The sequence below is a fragment of the Aythya ferina genome (assembly GCF_964211825.1).
Source record: "Aythya ferina genome assembly, contig: HAP1_SCAFFOLD_231, whole genome shotgun sequence".
Lineage (NCBI taxonomy): Eukaryota > Metazoa > Chordata > Aves > Anseriformes > Anatidae > Aythya > Aythya ferina.
Genome location: NW_028181305.1, coordinates 66,437 through 84,941, shown reverse-complemented (window position 1 = coordinate 84,941; position 18,505 = coordinate 66,437). Strand labels below are relative to the sequence as shown.

Here is an 18,505-nt window from a genome sequence, read left to right as displayed (position 1 = left end):
AACGTCAGTGGGGTCCTGGGGGGCTTTTTTTATTGGGGAGGGGGTTTTTTGGGGTTTTTGGGGCACCCCGAGGCTGAGTTTTGCCCCCCCCCCCGTGTCCCCCAGGCTCAAGTGTTTGGGGCCGACGGAGCCGCCGCGGAGACGCCGCCGTCGGGGACGCCCCAAGGAGAAGGTGACCCCAAAAAGAAGCCCCCCCCCCACGTGTGACCCCCCCAAATGTCCCCACCACGTCCCTGCTGCCTCCCCAAGCCCCCCGATGTCCCCCCATATTCCCCCGAGCCCCCCAATGTCCCCTCCACGTCCCCTTCGTGTCCCCAAGCCCCCCGACGCCCCCTCCACATCCCCAAGACCCCCCCAAGACCCCCCAATACCCCCTCCATGTCCCCAAGACCCCCAGCACCCCCCCGACACCCCCTCCCCATCCCCTTACCCCCTACCATCCTCTCCCCAACCCCTTGCCCCCCAACACCCCCTCAATGTCCCCACAATGTCCCCTCCATGTCCCCGAGCCCCCCGACACCCCCTCCACGTCCCCAAGACCCCCCAAGACCCCCAAACACCCCCCCACCACCCTCCCATCCCCTTACCCCCCAATATCCCCTCCCCATCCCCTTACCCCTGACACCCCCTCCATGTCCCCGAGCCCCCCGACACCCCCTCAATGTCCCCACAATGTCCCCTCCACGTCCCCAAGCCCCCTGACACCCCCTCCACGTCCCCAAGACCCCCTTACCCCCCAATATCCCCCTCATCCCCTTACCCCTCCCAATCCCCTCCCCATCCCCTTACCCCCCAACACCCCCTCAATGTCCCCACAATGTCCCCTTCATGTCCCCGAGCCCCCTGACACCCCCTCCACGTCCCCAAGACCCCCCCAAGACCCCCACCACCACCCCCCCATCCCCTTACCCCCACCATCCCCTCCCCATCCCCTTACCCCCTAACACCCCCTCCATGTCCCGCCCCGAGCCCCCCGACACCCCCTCAATGTCCCCACAATGTCCTGTTCACGTCCCCAAGCCCCCTGACACCCCTCCACGTCCCCAAGACCCCCCCAAGACCCCCCCAAGACCCCCTTACCCCCCAATATCCCCCCCATCCCCTTACCCCCACCATCCCCTCCCCATCCCCTTACCCCTGACACCCTCTCCATGTCCCCAAGCCCCCTGACACCCCCCCAACGTCCCCACCACGTCCCCTCCGTGTCCCCAAGACCCCCCCCCGACCCCCCCACCCCCCAAAAAACCTTCTCAACCTCCCCCCCCCCCAGCAGCCAGCCCCGAGGAAGGCCGGGAGGGCCGCAAGGGGGTACCCTTACCCCCCAACACCCCCTCAATGTCCCCACAATGTCCCCTTCATGTCCCCAAGCCCCCTGACACCCCCTCCATGTCCCCAAGACCCCCCCAAGACCCCCACCACCCCCCCCAAGACCCCCCACCACCCCCCTCATCCCCTTACCCCCCAACACCCCCCCCATCCCCTTACCCCCACCATCCCCTCCCCATCCCCTTACCCCCCAACACCCCCTCAATGTCCCCACGATGTCCCCTCCATGTCCCTGAGTCCCCCAATGTCCCCACCACGTCCCCTTCATGTCCCCAAGCCCCCTGACACCCCTCCACATCCCCAAGACCCCCCAAGACCCCCTTACCCCCCAATATCCCTCCCATCCCCTTACCCCTCCCCATCCCCTCGCCCCCCAACACCCCCTCAATGTCCCCACAATGTCCCCTTCATGTCCCCGAGCCCCCTGACACCCCCTCCACGTCCCCAAGACCCCCCCAAGACCCCCACCACCACCCCCCCATCCCCTTACCCCCACCATCCCCTCCCCATCCCCTTAGCCCCCAACACCCCCTCAATGTCCCCACGATGTCCCCTCCATGTCCCTGAGTCCCCCAATGTCCCCACCACGTCCCCTTCATGTCCCCAAGCCCCCTGACACCCCCTCCACGTCCCCAAGACCCCCCCCAAGACCCCCCTTACCCCCCCAATATCCCCCCCATCCCCTTACCCCCACCATCCCCTCCCCATCCCTGAGCCCCCCAACGTCCCCACCACGTCCCCTCCATGTCCCCAAGACCCCCCCCCACCCCCCCACCCCCCAAAAAAACCTTCTCAACCTCCCCCCCCCCCAGCAGCCAGCCCCGAGGAAGGCCGGGAGGGCCGCAAGGGGGTCCCCTTACCCCTCCCCATCCCCTTACCCCCCAACACCCCCTCAATGTCCCCATGATGTCCCCTCCATGTCCCTGAGCCCCCAACACCCCCTCCACGTCCCCAAGACCCCCCCCACCACTCCTCCCATCCCCTTACCCACCAATATCCCCCCCATCCCCTTACCCCCTAACACCCCCTCCATGTCCCCGAGCCCCCCGACACCCCCTCCACATCCCCAAGACCCCCCCAAGACCCCCCAATACCCCCTCCATGTCCCCAAGACCCCCCCAACATCCCCCCATCCCCTTACCCCCTTACCCCTCCCCATCCCCTTACCCCCCAACACCCCCTCAATGTCCCCACAATGTCCCCTCCACGTCCCCAAGCCCCCTGACACCCCCTCCACGTCCCCAAGACCCCCCCAAGACCCCCAAACACCCCCCCACCACCCCTCCCATCTCCTTACCCCCCAAACACCCCCCCCATCCCCTTACCCCCTAACACCCCCTCCATGTCCCCGAGCCCCCCGACACCCCCTCAATGTCCCCACAATGTCCTGTTCACGTCCCCAAGCCCCCTGACACCCCCTCCACGTCCCCAAGACCCCCCAAGACCCCCTTACCCCCCAATATCCCCCCCATCCCCTTACCCCCACCATCCCCTCCCCATCCCCTTACCCCTGACACCCTCTCCATGTCCCCAAGCCCCCTGACACCCCCCCAACGTCCCCACCACGTCCCCTCCATGTCCCCAAGACCCCCCCCCGACCCCCCCACCCCCCAAAAAACCTTCTCAACCTCCCCCCCCCCCAGCAGCCAGCCCTGAGGAAGGCCGGGAGGGCCGCAAGGAGAAGGAGGGCGAGCGGGGCGAGGAGCGGCAGCGCTGCCGGGGGGGGGGGCTCCAAGCCCCTGATGCCCACCTCCACCATCCTGCGCCTGCTGGCCGAGCTCGTCCGCTCCTACGTGGGCATCGCCACCCTCATCGCCAACTACAGCTACACCGTGGGGCAGTCCGAGCTCATCAAGGAGGTATCGTCACCCCCATGTCCCCAAAATGTCACCCAAAATGTCACCATGATGTCCCCGAAATGTCCCCGAAATGGCCCCGGCGCCGGCGCCCCCGGGGATGCGGGGACCCGGCGCCCGTCGGGGAGCTTGTGGGGTGGGGGGAGCTTGGTGTGAGTTGGGGTGGCCCCCAGCTGTCCCCAAGTGTCCCCCTGTGTCCCCACTTGTCCCCCGTGTACCCCCGTGTCCTCATCTGTTCCCCCCGTGTCCCCATCTATCCCCATCTGTCCCCCCAATGTCCCCATTTGTCCCCATGTCCCCACTTGTGTCTCCAAGTGTTCCCCCCGTGTCCCCGTCTGTCCCCCCCATGTCCCCAACGGCCCCCCTGTGTCCCCATCTGTCCCCCCTTGTCCCCCCATGTCCTCATCTGTCCCCCTGTGTCCCCATCTATCCCCATCTGTCCCCCCAATGTCCTCATTTGTCCCCCCGTGTCCTCATTTGTCCCCCAATATCCCCACTTGTCCCTCCGCGTCCCCCCGTGTCCCCATCTGTCCCCCCGTGTCCTCATCTGTCCCCCCGTGTCCCCCCATGTCCTCATCTGTCACCCCGTGTCCCCATCTGTCCCCCCAATGTCCTCATTTGTCCCCCCGTGTCCCCAGCTGTCCCCCCGTGTCCCCCCAAATATTGGGGTCCCTTGTCACCCCCACACGTTGGGGTCCCCCTGTCACCCCAAATAATGGGGTCCTTGTCACCCCCACATACTTGTCCCTCCTGTCACCCCAAATATTGGGGTCCCTTCTGTCACCCCAAATATTCGGGTCCCTTTTAACCCCCACATGTTGGGGTCACCCCAAACATTGGTGTCTGACCCCTAACCCCCCCCACCTCCTCAGAGGGGCTCAACCACCCCCTAATAACACCCCCTACCCCTTTTTTTTCCCCCCCCACCCTTTTTCTCCCCCCTCAAACCCTTTTTTTCCCCCTGTACCCTTTTATTTCCCCCCCTCCTACCCTTTTTCCCCCCCACCCCTTATTTTTCCCCCCTCCAACCCCTTTTTTCCCCCCCTACCCCTTTTCTTCCCCCCATACCCCTTTCTTTTCCCCCCTAACCCCCTTTTTTTCCCCCTAACCCCTTATTTCCCCCCCCACCCCTTATTTTTCTTCCCCCAACCCCTTTTTTTTCCCCCTCCTACCCCTTTCTTTTCCCCCCTACCCCCTTTCTTCCCCCCCATACCCCTTTTCCCCCCCCTCAACCCTTGTTTCCTCCCCCTACCCTTATTTTTCCCCCCCCCAACCCTTTTTCTTCCCCCCTACTCCCTTTTTTTTCCCCCTGTACCCTATTTCTTTCCCCCCCTAACCCCTTTTTTCCCCCTCCTACCCCTTATTTTCCCCCCCCAACCCCTTATTTTTCCCCCCTCCAACCCTTATTTTTCCCCCCTCCTACCCCTTTTCTTCCCCCCCAACCCTTTTATTTCCCCCCTCCTACCCATTTTTTTCCCCCCGTACCCCTTTCTTTTCCCCCCTAACCCCCTTTTTTTCCCCCTAACCCCTTATTTACCCCCTCCTACCCCTTTTTTTCCCCCCTACCCCCTTTTTCCCTCCCCAACCCTATTTCTTTCCCCCCCAACCCCTTATTTCCCCCCCCAACCCTTTTTCTTCCCCCCCAACCCTTATTTTTCCCCCTCCAACCCCTTATTTCCCCCCCCAACCCCTTATTTCCCCCCCCAACCCCTTTTTCCCCCCCCCAACCCTATTTTTTCCCCCCCAACCCTATTTCTTTCCCCCCCAACCCCTTATTTACCCCCCCCTAACCCTATATTTCCCCCCCCCAGGACTGCAGCGTGCTGGCCTTCGTGCTGGACCACCTTCTTCCCCAGACGCAGAGCGCGGAGGACAAGGACACCCCGGCGCTGGCGCGCCTCTTCCTGGCCAGCCTGGCCGCCGCCGGCAGCGGCACGGACGCGCAGGTGGCACTGGTCAACGAGGTGAAAGCCGCCCTGGGGAGGGCGCTGGCCATGGCCGAGAGCACCGAGAAGCACGCCAGGTGGGGACACGGGGACACACGGGGACATCCGGGGGCGCGCGGGGACACCGGGGACACACGGGGATGTGGGGACACCGTGGGGATGCAGGGACACCCAGGGACATGGGGACACCGCAGGGACACCGGGGACACCCAGGGATATGGGGACACCCAGGGACACACGGGGACGTGGGGACACCCAAGGACATGGGGACACCTGGGGACACCACAGGGACATGGAGACACCCGGGGATATGGGGACACAGGGACACCATGGGGATGCAGGGACACACGGGGACACCCAGGGATGTGAGGACACCGGAAGGACACACGGGGACACCATAGGGATGCAGGGACACCTAGGGACACACGGGGATGTGGGGACACCCAGGGACATGGGGACACCGCAGGGACACCGGGGACATCCAGGGATGTGGAGATGTAGGGACACTCAGGGACATGGGGACACCCAGGGACACACAGGGATGTGAGGACACCGGAAGGACACACGGGGACACCATGGGGATGCAGGGACACCTAGGGACACACGGGGATGTGGGGACACCACAGGGACACCGGGGACACCCAGGGACATGGGGACACCACAGGGACACCAGGGACACCCAGGGATATGGGGACACCCAGGGACGTGGAGATGTAGGGACACTCAGGGACACACGGGGACACCATGGGGATGCAGGGACACTGGGGACACCGAGGGATGTGGGGACACCGCAGGGACGTAGGGACAAATGGGGACATGTGGGGACACCCAGGGACGTGGGGACACCCGGGGACAATCCCGGTGCCACCACGGCCACAGGGCTTTGGCAGCCGCCTTGGTCCCGTGGGGTGGGGTGGCCTTGATCCCACCACACCTTGAGGGGTGTCCCTGTCCCCCGTGGGGTGTCCCTGTCCCCCGTGGGGTGTCCCTGTCCCCCGTGGGGACCCCCCATGACCTATGGGGCGCCCCCATCACCTATGGGGTGCCCCCATGACCCACGGGGCGCCCCTAATCCTCGCTCCTACCCCCTTCTATGGGGCGCCCCGGTCCCTATTCCCCAAAAAACTCCCCTGGGGGGAGCTTCCCCGACCCCGGGGGATGTGCCCTGACCCCGAGGGCCGTTCCCCGACCCTATAGGGCCCCCCCAGACCCTAAATTTTTGTGCCCCCCCCCCAGGCTGCAGGCGGTCATGTGCATCATCAGCACCATCATGGAGTCGTGCCCCTCCACCTCCAGCTTCTACAGCAGCGCCGCCAAACCCCAGCACAACGGCATGAACAACATCATCCGCCTCTTCCTCAAAAAGGGGCTGGTCAACGACCTGGCCAGGGTGCCCCACAGCCTCGATCTTTCCAGGTAAAAACCCCAAAAAATAATAAAAAAAAAAATTAATAGGGTGGGGGGTTTATAGGGGCACAGTGTTGGTTTAGGGGCGCCGCGCGCAACGCCAACGCCCCTTGTGTGCAGTGAAATCGTGGAGAGCAGGGTGCTGACACCACAATAACGGGGTTTTTGGGGGATTTTTAGGGATGTTTGGGGTCACCCGAGATTTGTAGGGTCCTGATTTAATGCGTGTCCCCCCCCCACAGCCCTAATATGGCCAACACGGTGAACGTGGCGCTGGTTGCGCCCAACGCCAACGCCCTTTGTGCGCAGAAAAATCGTGGAGAGCAGGGTGCTGACACCACAATAACGGGGTTTTTGGGGGAGTTTGAGGGATGTTTGGGGTCACCCGAGATTTGTAGGGTCCTGATTTAATGCGTGTCCCCCCCCCCACAGCCCTAATATGGCCAACACGGTGAACGTGGCGCTGGTTGCACCCAACGCCAACGCCCTTTGTGCGCAGAAAAATCGTGGAGAGCAGGGTGCCGACACCAAAATAATGGGGATTTTGGGGGATTTTTAGGGATGTTTGGGGTCACCCAGGATTTGTAGGGTCCTGATTTAATGCGTGTCCCCCCCCTATAGCCCTAATATGGCCAACACGGTGAACGCAGCGCTGGTTGCACCCAACGCCGCCGCCCTTTGTGCATGGCGAAATTGTGGAGAGCAGGGCGCTGACACCACAATAACGGGGTTTTTGGGGGATTTTTAGGGATGTTTGGGGTCACCCGAGATTTGTAGGGTCCTGATTTAATGCGTGTGTCCCCCCCCCATAGCCCTTATATGGCCAACACGGTGAACGTGGCGCTGGTTGCACCCAATGCAACCGCTCTTTGTGCGTGGTGAAATCGTGGAGAGCAGGGCACTGACACCACAATAATGGGGATTTTGGGGGATTTTTAGGGATGTTTGGGGTCACCTGAGATTCGTAGGGTCCTGATTTAATGCGTGTCCCCCCCCCACAGCCCTAATATGGCCAACACGGTGAACGTGGCACTGGCCATGCGCAACGCCGCCGCTCTTTGTGCGTGGTGAAATTGTGGAAAGCAGGGCGCTGACACCACAATAACGGGGTTTTTGGGGGATTTTTAGGGATGTTTGGGGTCACCCAGGATTTGTAGGGTCCTGATTTAATGCGTGTCCCCCCCCTATAGCCCTAATATGGCCAACACTGTGAACGCAGCGCTGGTTGCACCCAACGCCGCCGCCCTTTGTGCATGGCGAAATTGTGGAGAGCAGGGCGCTGACACCAAAATAATGGGGATTTTGGGGGATTTTTAGGGATGTTTGGGGTCACCCGAGATTTGTAGGGTCCTGATTTAATGCGTGTGTCCCCCCCCATAGCCCTAATATGGCCAACACGGTGAACGCGGCGCTGAAGCCCCTGGAGACGCTGTCGCGCATCGTCAACCAGCCCAGCGGCCTCTTCGGCACCAAGGGCTCCTCCAGCAAGAGCAAGGCCGACGGAGGGGGGGGCCCCCGCGACGCCGGCACCGCCCCCCCAGACGGAGGTACCCCAAAAAAAAAAAATCCTACACCCCTTTTTTTTGGCCCACCCCGTGCATCGTCCTATATAGGGGGGCGGCGGCACCACGGTGAGGTGCTTGGTTGCCTGTGGCCCCCCCAAATCTCTCCCATGACCCCAAATCTTCCCTGTGTCCCCCCCAAATTTTCCTGTGCCCCCACAAATTTCCCCCATGACCCCCCAAATCTTCCCCATGACCCCAAATCTCCCCCATGCCCCCCAAATCTCCCCCATGCCCCCCCAAATCTCTCCCATGACCCCACAAATTTCCCCCATGGCCCCCCAAATCTCCCCTGTGCCCCCCCAAATCTTCCTTTCCTACCCCAAATCTCCCCTGTGCCCCCCAAATCTTCCTTTCCACCCCTAAATCTCCCCCATGCCCCCCCAAATCTTCCTGTGCCCCCCCCCAAATCTCCCCCATGCCCTCCCAAATCTTCCTTTCCACGCCCAAAATCTTCCTGTTTCCCCCCAAATCTTCCCTGTGACCCCAAATCTCCCCCGTGCCCTCCCAAATCTTCCTGTCTCCCCCCAAATCTTCCTGTGCCCCCCCCAAATCTCCCCCGTGCCCCCCAAAATCTTCCTGTCCCCCCCAAACCTCCTTTGCCCCTCATCGCTTCCCCACGTCCCCCCCTCCTACCCCCCCCAAATCCCTCCTAAACCCCCCCAAATCTCTCCTAAACCCCCCCCAAAACCTTCTCCTGTCCCCCCCCGACCCCCCCAGGTGACCCCGGCGACCCCGAGCCCCCCGAGGAGGACGCGGAGGCGGCGCAGGCGGAGGCCGCGGACGGCGACATGGACGGGGAGGCCGAGGGCGACACCGTGGTCCTTGCCGGGCAACCCGAGGGGCTCAGCACCCAGGAAATGCAGGTGGGACACCCTACAGAACCCCCTTTTCCCCAAAATCCCCTTTTTTTCCCCCAAAATCCCCCCATTTCCCCATAAACCCCCCCCCAGGTGGAGAACGAACTGGAGGATCTCATCGACGAGCTGCTGGAGCGCGACGGGGCGGCGGGCAACAGCACCATCATCGGTGAGACCCCCCCCCTCTCAGGCTTTAGGGCGGCCCTATAGATTTTTTTGGGGTGGCCCCCACCCCGTTAACGCCCCCCCCTGCCCTGTAGTGAGCCGCTCGGGCGAGGACGAGTCGCAGGAGGACGTGCTGATGGACGAGGCCCCCTCCAACCTCAGCCAAGCCTCCACCCTGCAAGCCAACCGGGAAGGTGAGCGCCTCCGGGGGGGTTTTTTGGGGGGCTGGGGGGGGTCCCGCAGGACCCCGAACCCCCCCCTCATCTCTTTTCCCCCCCCCCAAGACTCGATGAACATCCTGGACCCCGAGGACGAGGAGGAGCACACGCAGGAGGAGGACAGCAGCGGCAGCAACGAGGACGAGGACGACAGCCAGGACGAGGAGGAGGAGGAGGAGGAGGAAGATGAGGACGATCAGGTTTGGGGGGGGGGGCCCGCACCCCTTTTAATCCCCCTCCACAAGGTTTTAGGGCCCCCCACCCCATTTAATCCCCCTCCACAATCTTTTGGGGACCCCCCGTCCCATTTAATCCCCCTCCATGAGGTTTTTAGGACCCCCCCCCAACCTGTTTAATTCCCCTCCACGATGTTTTGGGGCCCCCACCCCATTTAAAATCCCCCCCCATGAGATTTTGGGTACCCCCCACCCCATTTAATCCCCCTCCACAAGGTTTTAGGGACCCCTACCCCATTTAATCCCCCTCCATGAGATTTTGGGTACCCCCCACCCCATTTAAAATCCCCCTCCACGAGGTTTTAGGGCCCCCCACCCCATTTAATCCCCCCCCCCATGATATTTTAGGGACCCCCACCCCACTGAATTCCTTCTCCACGAAATTTTTGGGGCCCCCCACCCCATTTACTCCCCCTCCACAATCTTTTTGGGACCCCCACCCCATTTAAAATCCCCCTCCATTAAGTTTTGGGTACCCCCCCACCCTATTTAATCCCCCCCCCATGAGATTTTAGGGACCCCTACCCTATTTAATCCCCCTCCATGAGATTTTGGGTACCCCCCACCCCATTTAAAATCCCCCTCCACGAGGTTTTAGGACCCCCCCCCATCCCATTTAATCCCCCCCATGAGATTTTTTGGACCCCCACCCCACTTAATTCCTTCTCCACGAAATTTTTGGGACCCCCACCCCATTTAATCCCGCTCCACGATGTTTTAGGGCCCCCCACCCCATTTAAAATCCCCCTCAGCAAGGTTTTAGGGACCCCTACCCTATTTAATCCCCCTCCACGATGTTTTAGGGTCCCCCACCCTATTTAATCCCCCCCCCCCCATGATATTTTGGGGACCCCCACCCCATTTAATTCCCCTCCACGAGGTTTTAGGGCCCCCCACCCCATTTAAAATCCCCCTCAGCAAGGTTTTAGGGACCCCTACCCTATTTAATCCCCCCCCCACGAGATTTTGGGGACCCCCACCCCATTTAATCCCCCTCCACAATCTTTTGGGGACCCTGACCCCATTTAATCCCCCCCCCATGATATTTTGGGGCCCCCCACCCCACTTAATTCCTTCTCCACTAAATTTTGGGGCCCCCCACCCCATTTAACAACGCCCTGGCGAGCCCCGCTGACCCCCCCCCTTTCCTATAACCCCCCCACCCCCAGGACGACGAGGAAGGGGAGGAAGGGGAGGAAGAGGAGGACGACGACGACGGCTCGGAGATGGAGCTGGACGAGGATTATCCCGACATGAACGCCTCCCCCCTCGTCCGCTTCGAGCGCTTCGATCGCGACGACGACCTCATCATCGAGTTCGACAACATGTTCTCCAGCCCCAGTAAGGCTTTTTGTGCCCCCCCCCCCAAAAAAAAAATTTTAGGGGGGGTCCCCGGCTCCCCACGGAGCTGGAGGAAGAGCGGGGAGCCCCCCCCGAGATTGGGGAGGGGGCTGGAAGGGGGCTGCAGCCCGGCAGCCGTTGTTTTGGGGGGGTTTGGGGGGGGGAATTGGCACCCCAATGTGATTTGGGGGGGTCAGGAGGGGGTTCACCCCCCTTTTTAGCACCCCAATGTAATTTTGGGGGGGGTCAGGAAGGGATTTATCCCCTTTTTATCACCCCAGTATAATTTGGGGGGGTCAGGAAGGGATTCTCCCCCCAATTTTTTAATCTTAATATAATTTGGGGGGGGTCAGGAAGGGGTTCACCCCCCTTTTTAGCACCCCAATATAATTTGGGGGGGGTCAGGAAGGGGTTCACCCCCCTTTTTAGCACCCTAATGTAATTTTGGGGGGGTCAGGAAGGGGTTCACCCCCCTTTTTAGCATCCCAATATAATTTGGGGGGGGTCAGGAAGGGGTTCACCCCCTTTTTCATCACCCCAATGTGATTTGGGGGGGTCAGGAGGGGGTTCACCCCCCTTTTTAGCACCCCAATGTAATTTGGGGGGGGTCAGGAAGGGGTTCACCCCCCTTTTCATCACCCCAATATAATTTGGGGGGCGTCAGGAAGGGGTTCATCCCCTTTTCATCAACCCAATATAATTTTTGGGGGGGTTGGGAAAGTGTTCACCCCCTTTTCACCCCTTCAGTATAATTTGGGGGGGGTCAGGAAGGGTTTCACCCTCTTTTCATCACCCTAATATAATTTGGGGGGGGGGTCAGGAAGGGTTTCACCCCCTTTTTATCACCCCAGTATAATTTTTGGGGGGGTCAGAAGGGTTTCTCCCCCCAATTTTTCATCTTAATATAATTTGAGGGGGGTCAGGAAGGGATTTATCCCCATTTCACCCCCTCAGTGTAATTTGGGGGGGGGTCAGGAAGGTGTTCACCCCCTTTTTATCACCCCAATATAATTTGGGGGGGGGTCAGGATGCATTTCTCCCCCATTTCACCCCCCAATACCCCCGATTTCTCCCTCTAACCCCATTTTTCCTTACCTCCACCCCCTCCCCTCCCTCCTATTACCCCCCCCATCCCCAATAACGCTTTTTTCTCCCCCCCCCGCAGCCGACATCCCCCCCTCCCCGGGGAACATCCCGGCCACGCACCCCCTGCTGGTTCGCCACGCCGACCACGGGGCCCTGGCCCTGGGCGCCGGCTCCTCGGGGACGCGGCTGGCTCAGGGCATGGGGCGCAGCCAACGCACCCTGCGCCAGCTCACCGCCAACACCGGCCACACCATCCACGTCCACTACCCCGGCACGCGACAGCCCAACCCGCCGCTCATCCTGCAGAGGTTGGTAGCCACCCCAGGCTCTCCGGTAGCCATCCTGGACCCTTTGGTAGCCATCCCGGTCTCTCTGGTGGCCACCTCGGACCCTTTGGTAGCCACCCAGACCCTCCAGTAGCCATCCTGGGTTCTTTGGTGGCCACCCAGACCCTCCAGTAGCCACCCTAGACCCTTTGGTAGCCACATCGGTCCCTCTGGTGGCCACCCAGACCCTCTGGTGGCCACCCAGACCCTCCAGTAGCCACCCCGGGCTCTCCGGTAGCCATCCCGGACTCTCTGGTAGCTCCCCCAGAAACTCCAGTGGCCACCCAGACCCTCTGGTAGCCACCCCGGACTCTCTGGTAGCCACACCGGTCCCTCTGGTGGCCACACGGACTCTCCAGTAGCCACCCTGGACCCTCCGGTAGCCATCCTGGGCTCTCTGGTAGCCACCCCAGACCCTCTGGTAGCCACCCCGGGCTCTCCAGTAGCCACACCAGTCCCTCTGGTGGCCATACGGACTCTCTGGTAGCCACCCCGGTCTCTCTGTTGGCCACCCCAGACCCTTTGGTAGCCACCCTGGACCCTCCTGTAGCCATCCTGGGCTCTTTGGTGGCCACCCAGACTCTCTGGTGGCCATCCCGGGCCCCCCGGTAGCCACACCGGTCCCTCTGGTGGCCACCCAGACTCTCCGGTGGCCACCCCAGGCTCTCCAGTGGCCACCCGGACTCTCCGGTGTCCCCGCTGTCCCCATTGTCCCTCCTGGTGTCCCCATTACCCCATCCCTCCTGGTGTCCCCACTGCCCCTCTGGATGTCCCCACTGCCCCCCCTGCCCCCCTGGGTGTCCCCATCCCCCTCCCAGCGTGTCCCCTGCCCCTCTGGGTGTCCCCACTGCCCCCCCTGCCCCCCTGGGTGTCCCCATTGCCCTTCCAGGTGTCCCCACTGCCCCTCTTGGTGTCCCCGCTGTCCCCGTTGCCCCTCTGGGTGTCCCCACTGCCCCTCTGGGTGTCCCCACTGCCCCCCCTTTCCCCCCGGCTGTCCCTGTTGCCCTTCCAGGTGTCCCCAATGCCCCCACTGCCCCTCTTGGTGTCCCCATTGCCACTCTTGATGTCCCCACTGCCTCTCTGGGTGTCCCCACTGCCCCCCCCTTTCCCCCCGGGTGTCCCTATTGCCCTTCCAGGTGTCCCCACTGCCTCCCCTGCCCCCCCGGGTGTCCCCACTGCCTCCCCTGCCCCCCTGGGTGTCCCTGTCCCCCCCCCAGCGTGTCCCTGTCCCCCCCCAGCGTGTCCCTGTCCCCCCCCCAGGCTGCTGGGCCCTTCGGCGGCGGCCGACATCCTTCAGCTGAGCAGCAGCCTGCCGCTGCAGAGCCGGGGCCGGGCCCGCCTGCTGGTGGGCAACGAGGACGTGCACATCATCGCCCGCTCCGACGACGAGCTCCTCGACGACTTCTTCCACGAGCAGGGCCCCGCCGGCAGCCAGGCAGGCGAGTGGGGGGCGGGGCCTGAAGGGGGAGGGGCTTGGGAGGGGGGCGGGGCTTGGGAAGGGGGCGGGGTTTGGGGGAGGGGGTAGGGGGTAGGGGTCAGCCCCTAAGGGAGTAGGGTTAGGTGGAGGGGGGCGTGGCCAGGTCGAGGGGGGTGTGGCTAGGTCGAGGGGGCGTGGTTAAGGCAGGGGGCGTGGCCACTTCAAGGGGGTGTGGTCTAAGGAAGGGGGCGGGGCCTGGGGTTAGGGGTAGGGGGTAGGGTCAGCCCCTAAGGGAGTAGGGTTAGTTCGAGGGGGGCGTGGCCAGGTCGAGGGGGGTGTGGCTAGGTCGAGGGGGCGTGGTTAAGGCAGGGGGCGTGGTTTAAGGAAGGGGGCGGGGCCTGGGGTTAGGGGTCAGCCCCTAAGGGAGTAGGGTTAGTTGGAGGGGGCGTGGTCATGTTGAGGGGGCGTGGTTAAGGCAGGGGGCGTGGCCACGTCAAGGGGGTGTGGTTAAGGCAGGGGGTATTGCCACTTCAAGGGGGTGTGGTCTAAGGAAGGGGGCGGGGGCTGGGGTTAGGGGTAGGGGGGTAGTGGGGTAGGGGTCAGCCCCTAAGGGAGTAGGGTTAGTTGGAGGGGGGCGTGGTTTAGGCAGGGGGCGTGGTCTGAGGAAGGAGGTGTGGTCTACGGAAGGGGGCGTGGCCTGGGATTAGGGGTGCAGGGGTAGGGGTCAGCCCCTAAGGGAATGGGGGCAGGGCCCTGCCGGCAGCCAGACAGGCGAGTGGGGGGCGGGGCCTGAAGTGGGAGGGGCTTGGGAGGGGGCGGGGTTTGGTAAGGGGGCGTGGTTTGGCTGGGGGAGGGGCCTGGGTGAGGAGTTAGGGGTAGGGGTCAGCCCCTAAGATATTGGCAGGGGGCGTGGTCAGGTCGAGGAGGGCGTGGTCTGTGCAGGGGCAGGGCCTGCAGGGGGTGGGGCTTGGGAGGGGGCGGGGCTTGGGGGAGGAGTTAGGGGTAGGGGGTAGGGGTCAGCCCCTAAAGGAGTAGGGTTAGGTGGAGGGGGGCGTGGCCAGGTCGAGGGGGCGTGGTTTAGTCAGGGACGTGGTCTAAGGGAGGGGGCGGGGCCTAACGGTGGAGGCGTGGCCTGGGATGAGTTGTGCAGGGGTAGGGGTCAGCCCCTAAGGGAGTGGAAAGGGGTGTGGCTATGTCAAGGGGGGTGTGGCCAGATCAAGGGGGTGTTGTCGGGTCGAGGGGGCGTGGTCAGATCAAGGGGGCGTGGTCTGTGCAGGGGCGGGGCCAGGGGTGGGGTAAGGGGTCAGCCCCTAAGGGGAGTGGGAGGGGGCGTGGCTATTCAGAGGGGGCGTGGTTTAAGGGATGGTGTGGTCATTGTGGGGGCGGGGTCTTGGGAAGGGGCGTGGCTTACGTGGGGGCGGGACAGCTCCTAAGGAGGTGGAGAGAGAAGGGAAGGGGGCGGGGCCAGAGCTGGGGGCAGGGCTTGGACTGGGGTGGGCAGGGCCAGGTGGAAAAGGAGGGCAGCGGGAAGGGGTGGGGGCGTGGCTTCCCTCTTGGGGGCGGGGCCTCCGCGCTGACCCCGCCCCCTCCCCCCCCAGGGACCCTGTCCAGCATCCCCACGGCCCTGACGCGCTGGACGGAGGAGTGCAAGGTGCTGGACGCCGAGAGCATGCACGACTGCGTCTCGGGTGAGACCCCAAAACGGACCCACAGCGACCCCACAGCCACCCCATAGCACCCCCATAGCGCCCCCATCCCATAAATCCCCCTATATCACCCCCCATCCTATAAATTCCCCTATATACGCCCCCCATCCCATAAATTCCCCTATACATGCCCCCTGTCCCATAAATCCCCCCACATATGCCCCCCATCCCATAAATCCCCCAATATATGCCCCCCATCCCATAAATTCCCCTATATCGCCCCCCATCCCATAAATGCCCCAACATAGGCCCCCCATCCCATAAATCCCCCTACATGCACCCCCCATCCCATAAATCCCCCAATATATGTCCCCCATCCCATAAATCAACCCCCCATCCCATAAATCCCCCTGCATACACCCCCCATCCCATAAATCAACCCCCCATCCCATAAATCAACCCCCCATCCCATAAATCCTATATAAGCCCCCCATCCCATAAATCCATTCCCCATCCCATAAATCCCCCTCAATTCCCCCCCATTCCCTAAATCCCTCTCCTCAATGCCCCCCATCCCATAAATCCTCCCCTCTGTCCCCCCCATCCCATAAATCTCCTCTATATCGCCCCCATCCCATAAATACCCCCCCCATCTCACCCCCAATCGCACAAATTCCCCCCTCTGTCCCCCCACCCCACAAACCCCACCCCACAAACTTTTAAGGCCCCCCCCAAATTTCTGATTCTCCCCCCAAATTTCTGAGTCCCCCACGAAATTTCTGAGTCCCCCCCCCCTAAACTTCTGACTTCCCATAAAATTTCTGACCCCCCTCCCAAATTTCTGACCCCCCCCAATTTTTGGAGCCCCCCCCAAATTTCTGATTTCCCCCCCCCACCAAATTTTTAACCCCACCTAAATTTCTGACCCCTCCCCAAATTTTTAAGCCCCCCCCCCCAAATTTCTAACCTCCTCCCCTAATTTCTGATCCCACCCCAAATTTCTGATTGACCCCCCCCAACCTTTTGACACCCCAAATTTCTGACCCCTCCCCAAATTTCCGACCCCCCAAATTTTTACTCAAAATTTCTGACCCCCCCCAAATTTCTGAGCCCCCCCAAATTTCCGACCCCCCAAATTTTTACTCAAAATTTCTGACTCCCCCCCCAAATTTCTGAGTCCCCCCCCCAAATTTCTGATTCCCCCCCCAAATTTCTGAGCCCCCCCCAAATTTCCGACCCCCCAAATTTTTACTCAAAATTTCTGACCCCCCCCGAAATTTCTGAGTCCCCCCCCAAATTTCTGAGTCCCCCCATAAATTTCCGAGCCCCCCCCAAATTTCCGACCCCTCAAATTTCTACTCAAAATTTCTGACTCCCCTCCCAAACTTCTGACCCCCTCCCAAACTTCTGACCCCCTCCCAAATTTCTAACCCCCCCCCCTCCCCAAATTTCCGCCCCCCCCCCAGTGGTGAAGGTTCCCATCCTGGCTCGCCTGGAGGCTCTGCGCGACGAGGAGCTGGACGAGCGGCGCGAGAAGCGGCGGCGCCAGGCGGCCGAGGACGAAGCCAAAGGCACCGAGCGGGGCCCCGAGGACAAGGACACCCCGGAGCCAGGCACCCAGGTCCGTTTTCCCCCGGGGGGGGCACCAAAAAACCCAAAAAACCCCCCCAAAAAACCACCCCCCCCCCTCCTTTCCACCTCTCACCCTCCTTTATCCCCTTAGGGCGCAGCGCCCAAAGCCGCCAACAGCTCCAACGACGCCCCCCCAGCAGGTAAAACCCCCCCGGAGGTCCCTAAATCCCCCCCCCAAAATAAAACCGGGCCCCCCCCGTGCGAAACAAGCCCCCCCCCGACGTGGCACCCCGCGGGTTGAGGTAGTAGATTGTATAGTTGGAGGCTCACACGCCCGTCTCGGAGATAACTATACAGTCTACTGTCTTCCTCGCGGGGCGCACGGCCGACGGACCCCCCCCCTTTTGACCCTAAAACCCCCCCCCAAAATCTGGGGGGGGTCACCGATCCCGTTGTGGGGCGGGGGGGGCTTCGTACGGCCCCCCCCTGGCGCACCCGGCGCCCGCCACGCAGGTGAGGGTTGGGTTTTGTGGTTTTTTTTTGGGGTTATTCATTATTTTTTTGTCGTGGGGGGGTGATATTAAAAAGGGGGGGGTGTTTGGGGTGCTGGGGGGGGGGATTTTGGGGTGGGGGGGCCGCGCTGCTGGCCCCCTGGGGGTGAGGTAGTCGGTTGTATTGTTGGGGGGCCGGGATGGGAGCCCCACGATCGAGGTAACGATGCAGCCGACTACTTTCCCCCGGGGGGACCCCTCACGACGGGGGCTTTTTGGGGTGGGGGGGGGTGTTTTTTTTTTAAGGGGGGGGTGGGGGGGCACCCACGGGTGCTTCCAGCGCTCACCTTTCCCCCTTTACCCCCCCTAGAAGCGGCGGGAGAGCCCCCCCCGCCCGGCCCCCACCGCACCCTGGTGATGCTGGAACCGGCCCCCGCCGCCCCCGAGCCCCCCCCCGAAGCCCCCGGCCGCCCCCCCCAGCCCCCGGAGCACGAAGAGGGGGGGCCCGGACGGCCCCCCCCGGACGCCGAAGCCACCCAGATGGAGCTGTCACCCGCTCCCACCATCAGTGAGTCCCACATCTCCTTTTTTTGGGGGGGTTAATTTATTAATCCCCATCCGTTTGGGGCTGGGGGGGCTCTTTATAAATACGGGGGGGGCTTAAATTTATTTTTTTGTGTGTCCCCCCCCCCTGCAGCCTCTTTGTCCCCGGAGAGAGCCGAGGATTCGGACGCGCTGACGGCCGTGAGCAGCGCCCTGGAGGGCTCCCCCATGGACACCTCCAGCCTGGCCTCCTGCACCCTAGAGGAAGCCGGGGGGGGCAGCGAGGCCGGGGGGGCCCCCGCACCCCCACAAGGCCCCCCCGGCACCCCCCAGGGCCCCCCACCCGCCCCCCCGGGCCCCCCCGACGCCTCCCACCCCACCGATGACAGGTAAGAGCCCTCGACCCCATAACGCCCCCATAACGCCCCCATAATCACCCTATAACATCCCCGCCACCCCCTTGCATCCTCCGTACCCTTTTTTTTTTTGGGGGGGGCGAGGACACAG

At 62.7% G+C, this 18,505-nt stretch overlaps 1 protein-coding gene across 1 annotated transcript in view; it reads left to right on the top strand.

Moving 5' to 3' along the window:
• Positions 1 to 111: 111 nt before the first annotated feature.
• Positions 112 to 18,505, top strand: part of LOC311428985 (E3 ubiquitin-protein ligase HUWE1-like) — a 43,110-nt gene continuing 24,716 nt past the window's right edge. The window contains exons 1-17 of the mRNA XM_084540172.1: positions 112 to 172; positions 2,970 to 3,185; positions 4,994 to 5,205; positions 6,365 to 6,544; positions 7,916 to 8,082; positions 8,818 to 8,963; positions 9,051 to 9,126; positions 9,218 to 9,316; positions 9,407 to 9,540; positions 10,746 to 10,917; positions 12,083 to 12,311; positions 13,590 to 13,768; positions 15,345 to 15,434; positions 16,859 to 17,013; positions 17,116 to 17,164; positions 17,826 to 18,023; positions 18,153 to 18,387. Of these exons, the coding sequence (XP_084396298.1) occupies positions 3,069 to 3,185; positions 4,994 to 5,205; positions 6,365 to 6,544; positions 7,916 to 8,082; positions 8,818 to 8,963; positions 9,051 to 9,126; positions 9,218 to 9,316; positions 9,407 to 9,540; positions 10,746 to 10,917; positions 12,083 to 12,311; positions 13,590 to 13,768; positions 15,345 to 15,434; positions 16,859 to 17,013; positions 17,116 to 17,164; positions 17,826 to 18,023; positions 18,153 to 18,387 (2,438 nt within the window). The 5' untranslated portion in view covers positions 112 to 172; positions 2,970 to 3,068. The remainder of the gene's footprint in view (positions 173 to 2,969; positions 3,186 to 4,993; positions 5,206 to 6,364; positions 6,545 to 7,915; positions 8,083 to 8,817; positions 8,964 to 9,050; positions 9,127 to 9,217; positions 9,317 to 9,406; positions 9,541 to 10,745; positions 10,918 to 12,082; positions 12,312 to 13,589; positions 13,769 to 15,344; positions 15,435 to 16,858; positions 17,014 to 17,115; positions 17,165 to 17,825; positions 18,024 to 18,152; positions 18,388 to 18,505) is intronic.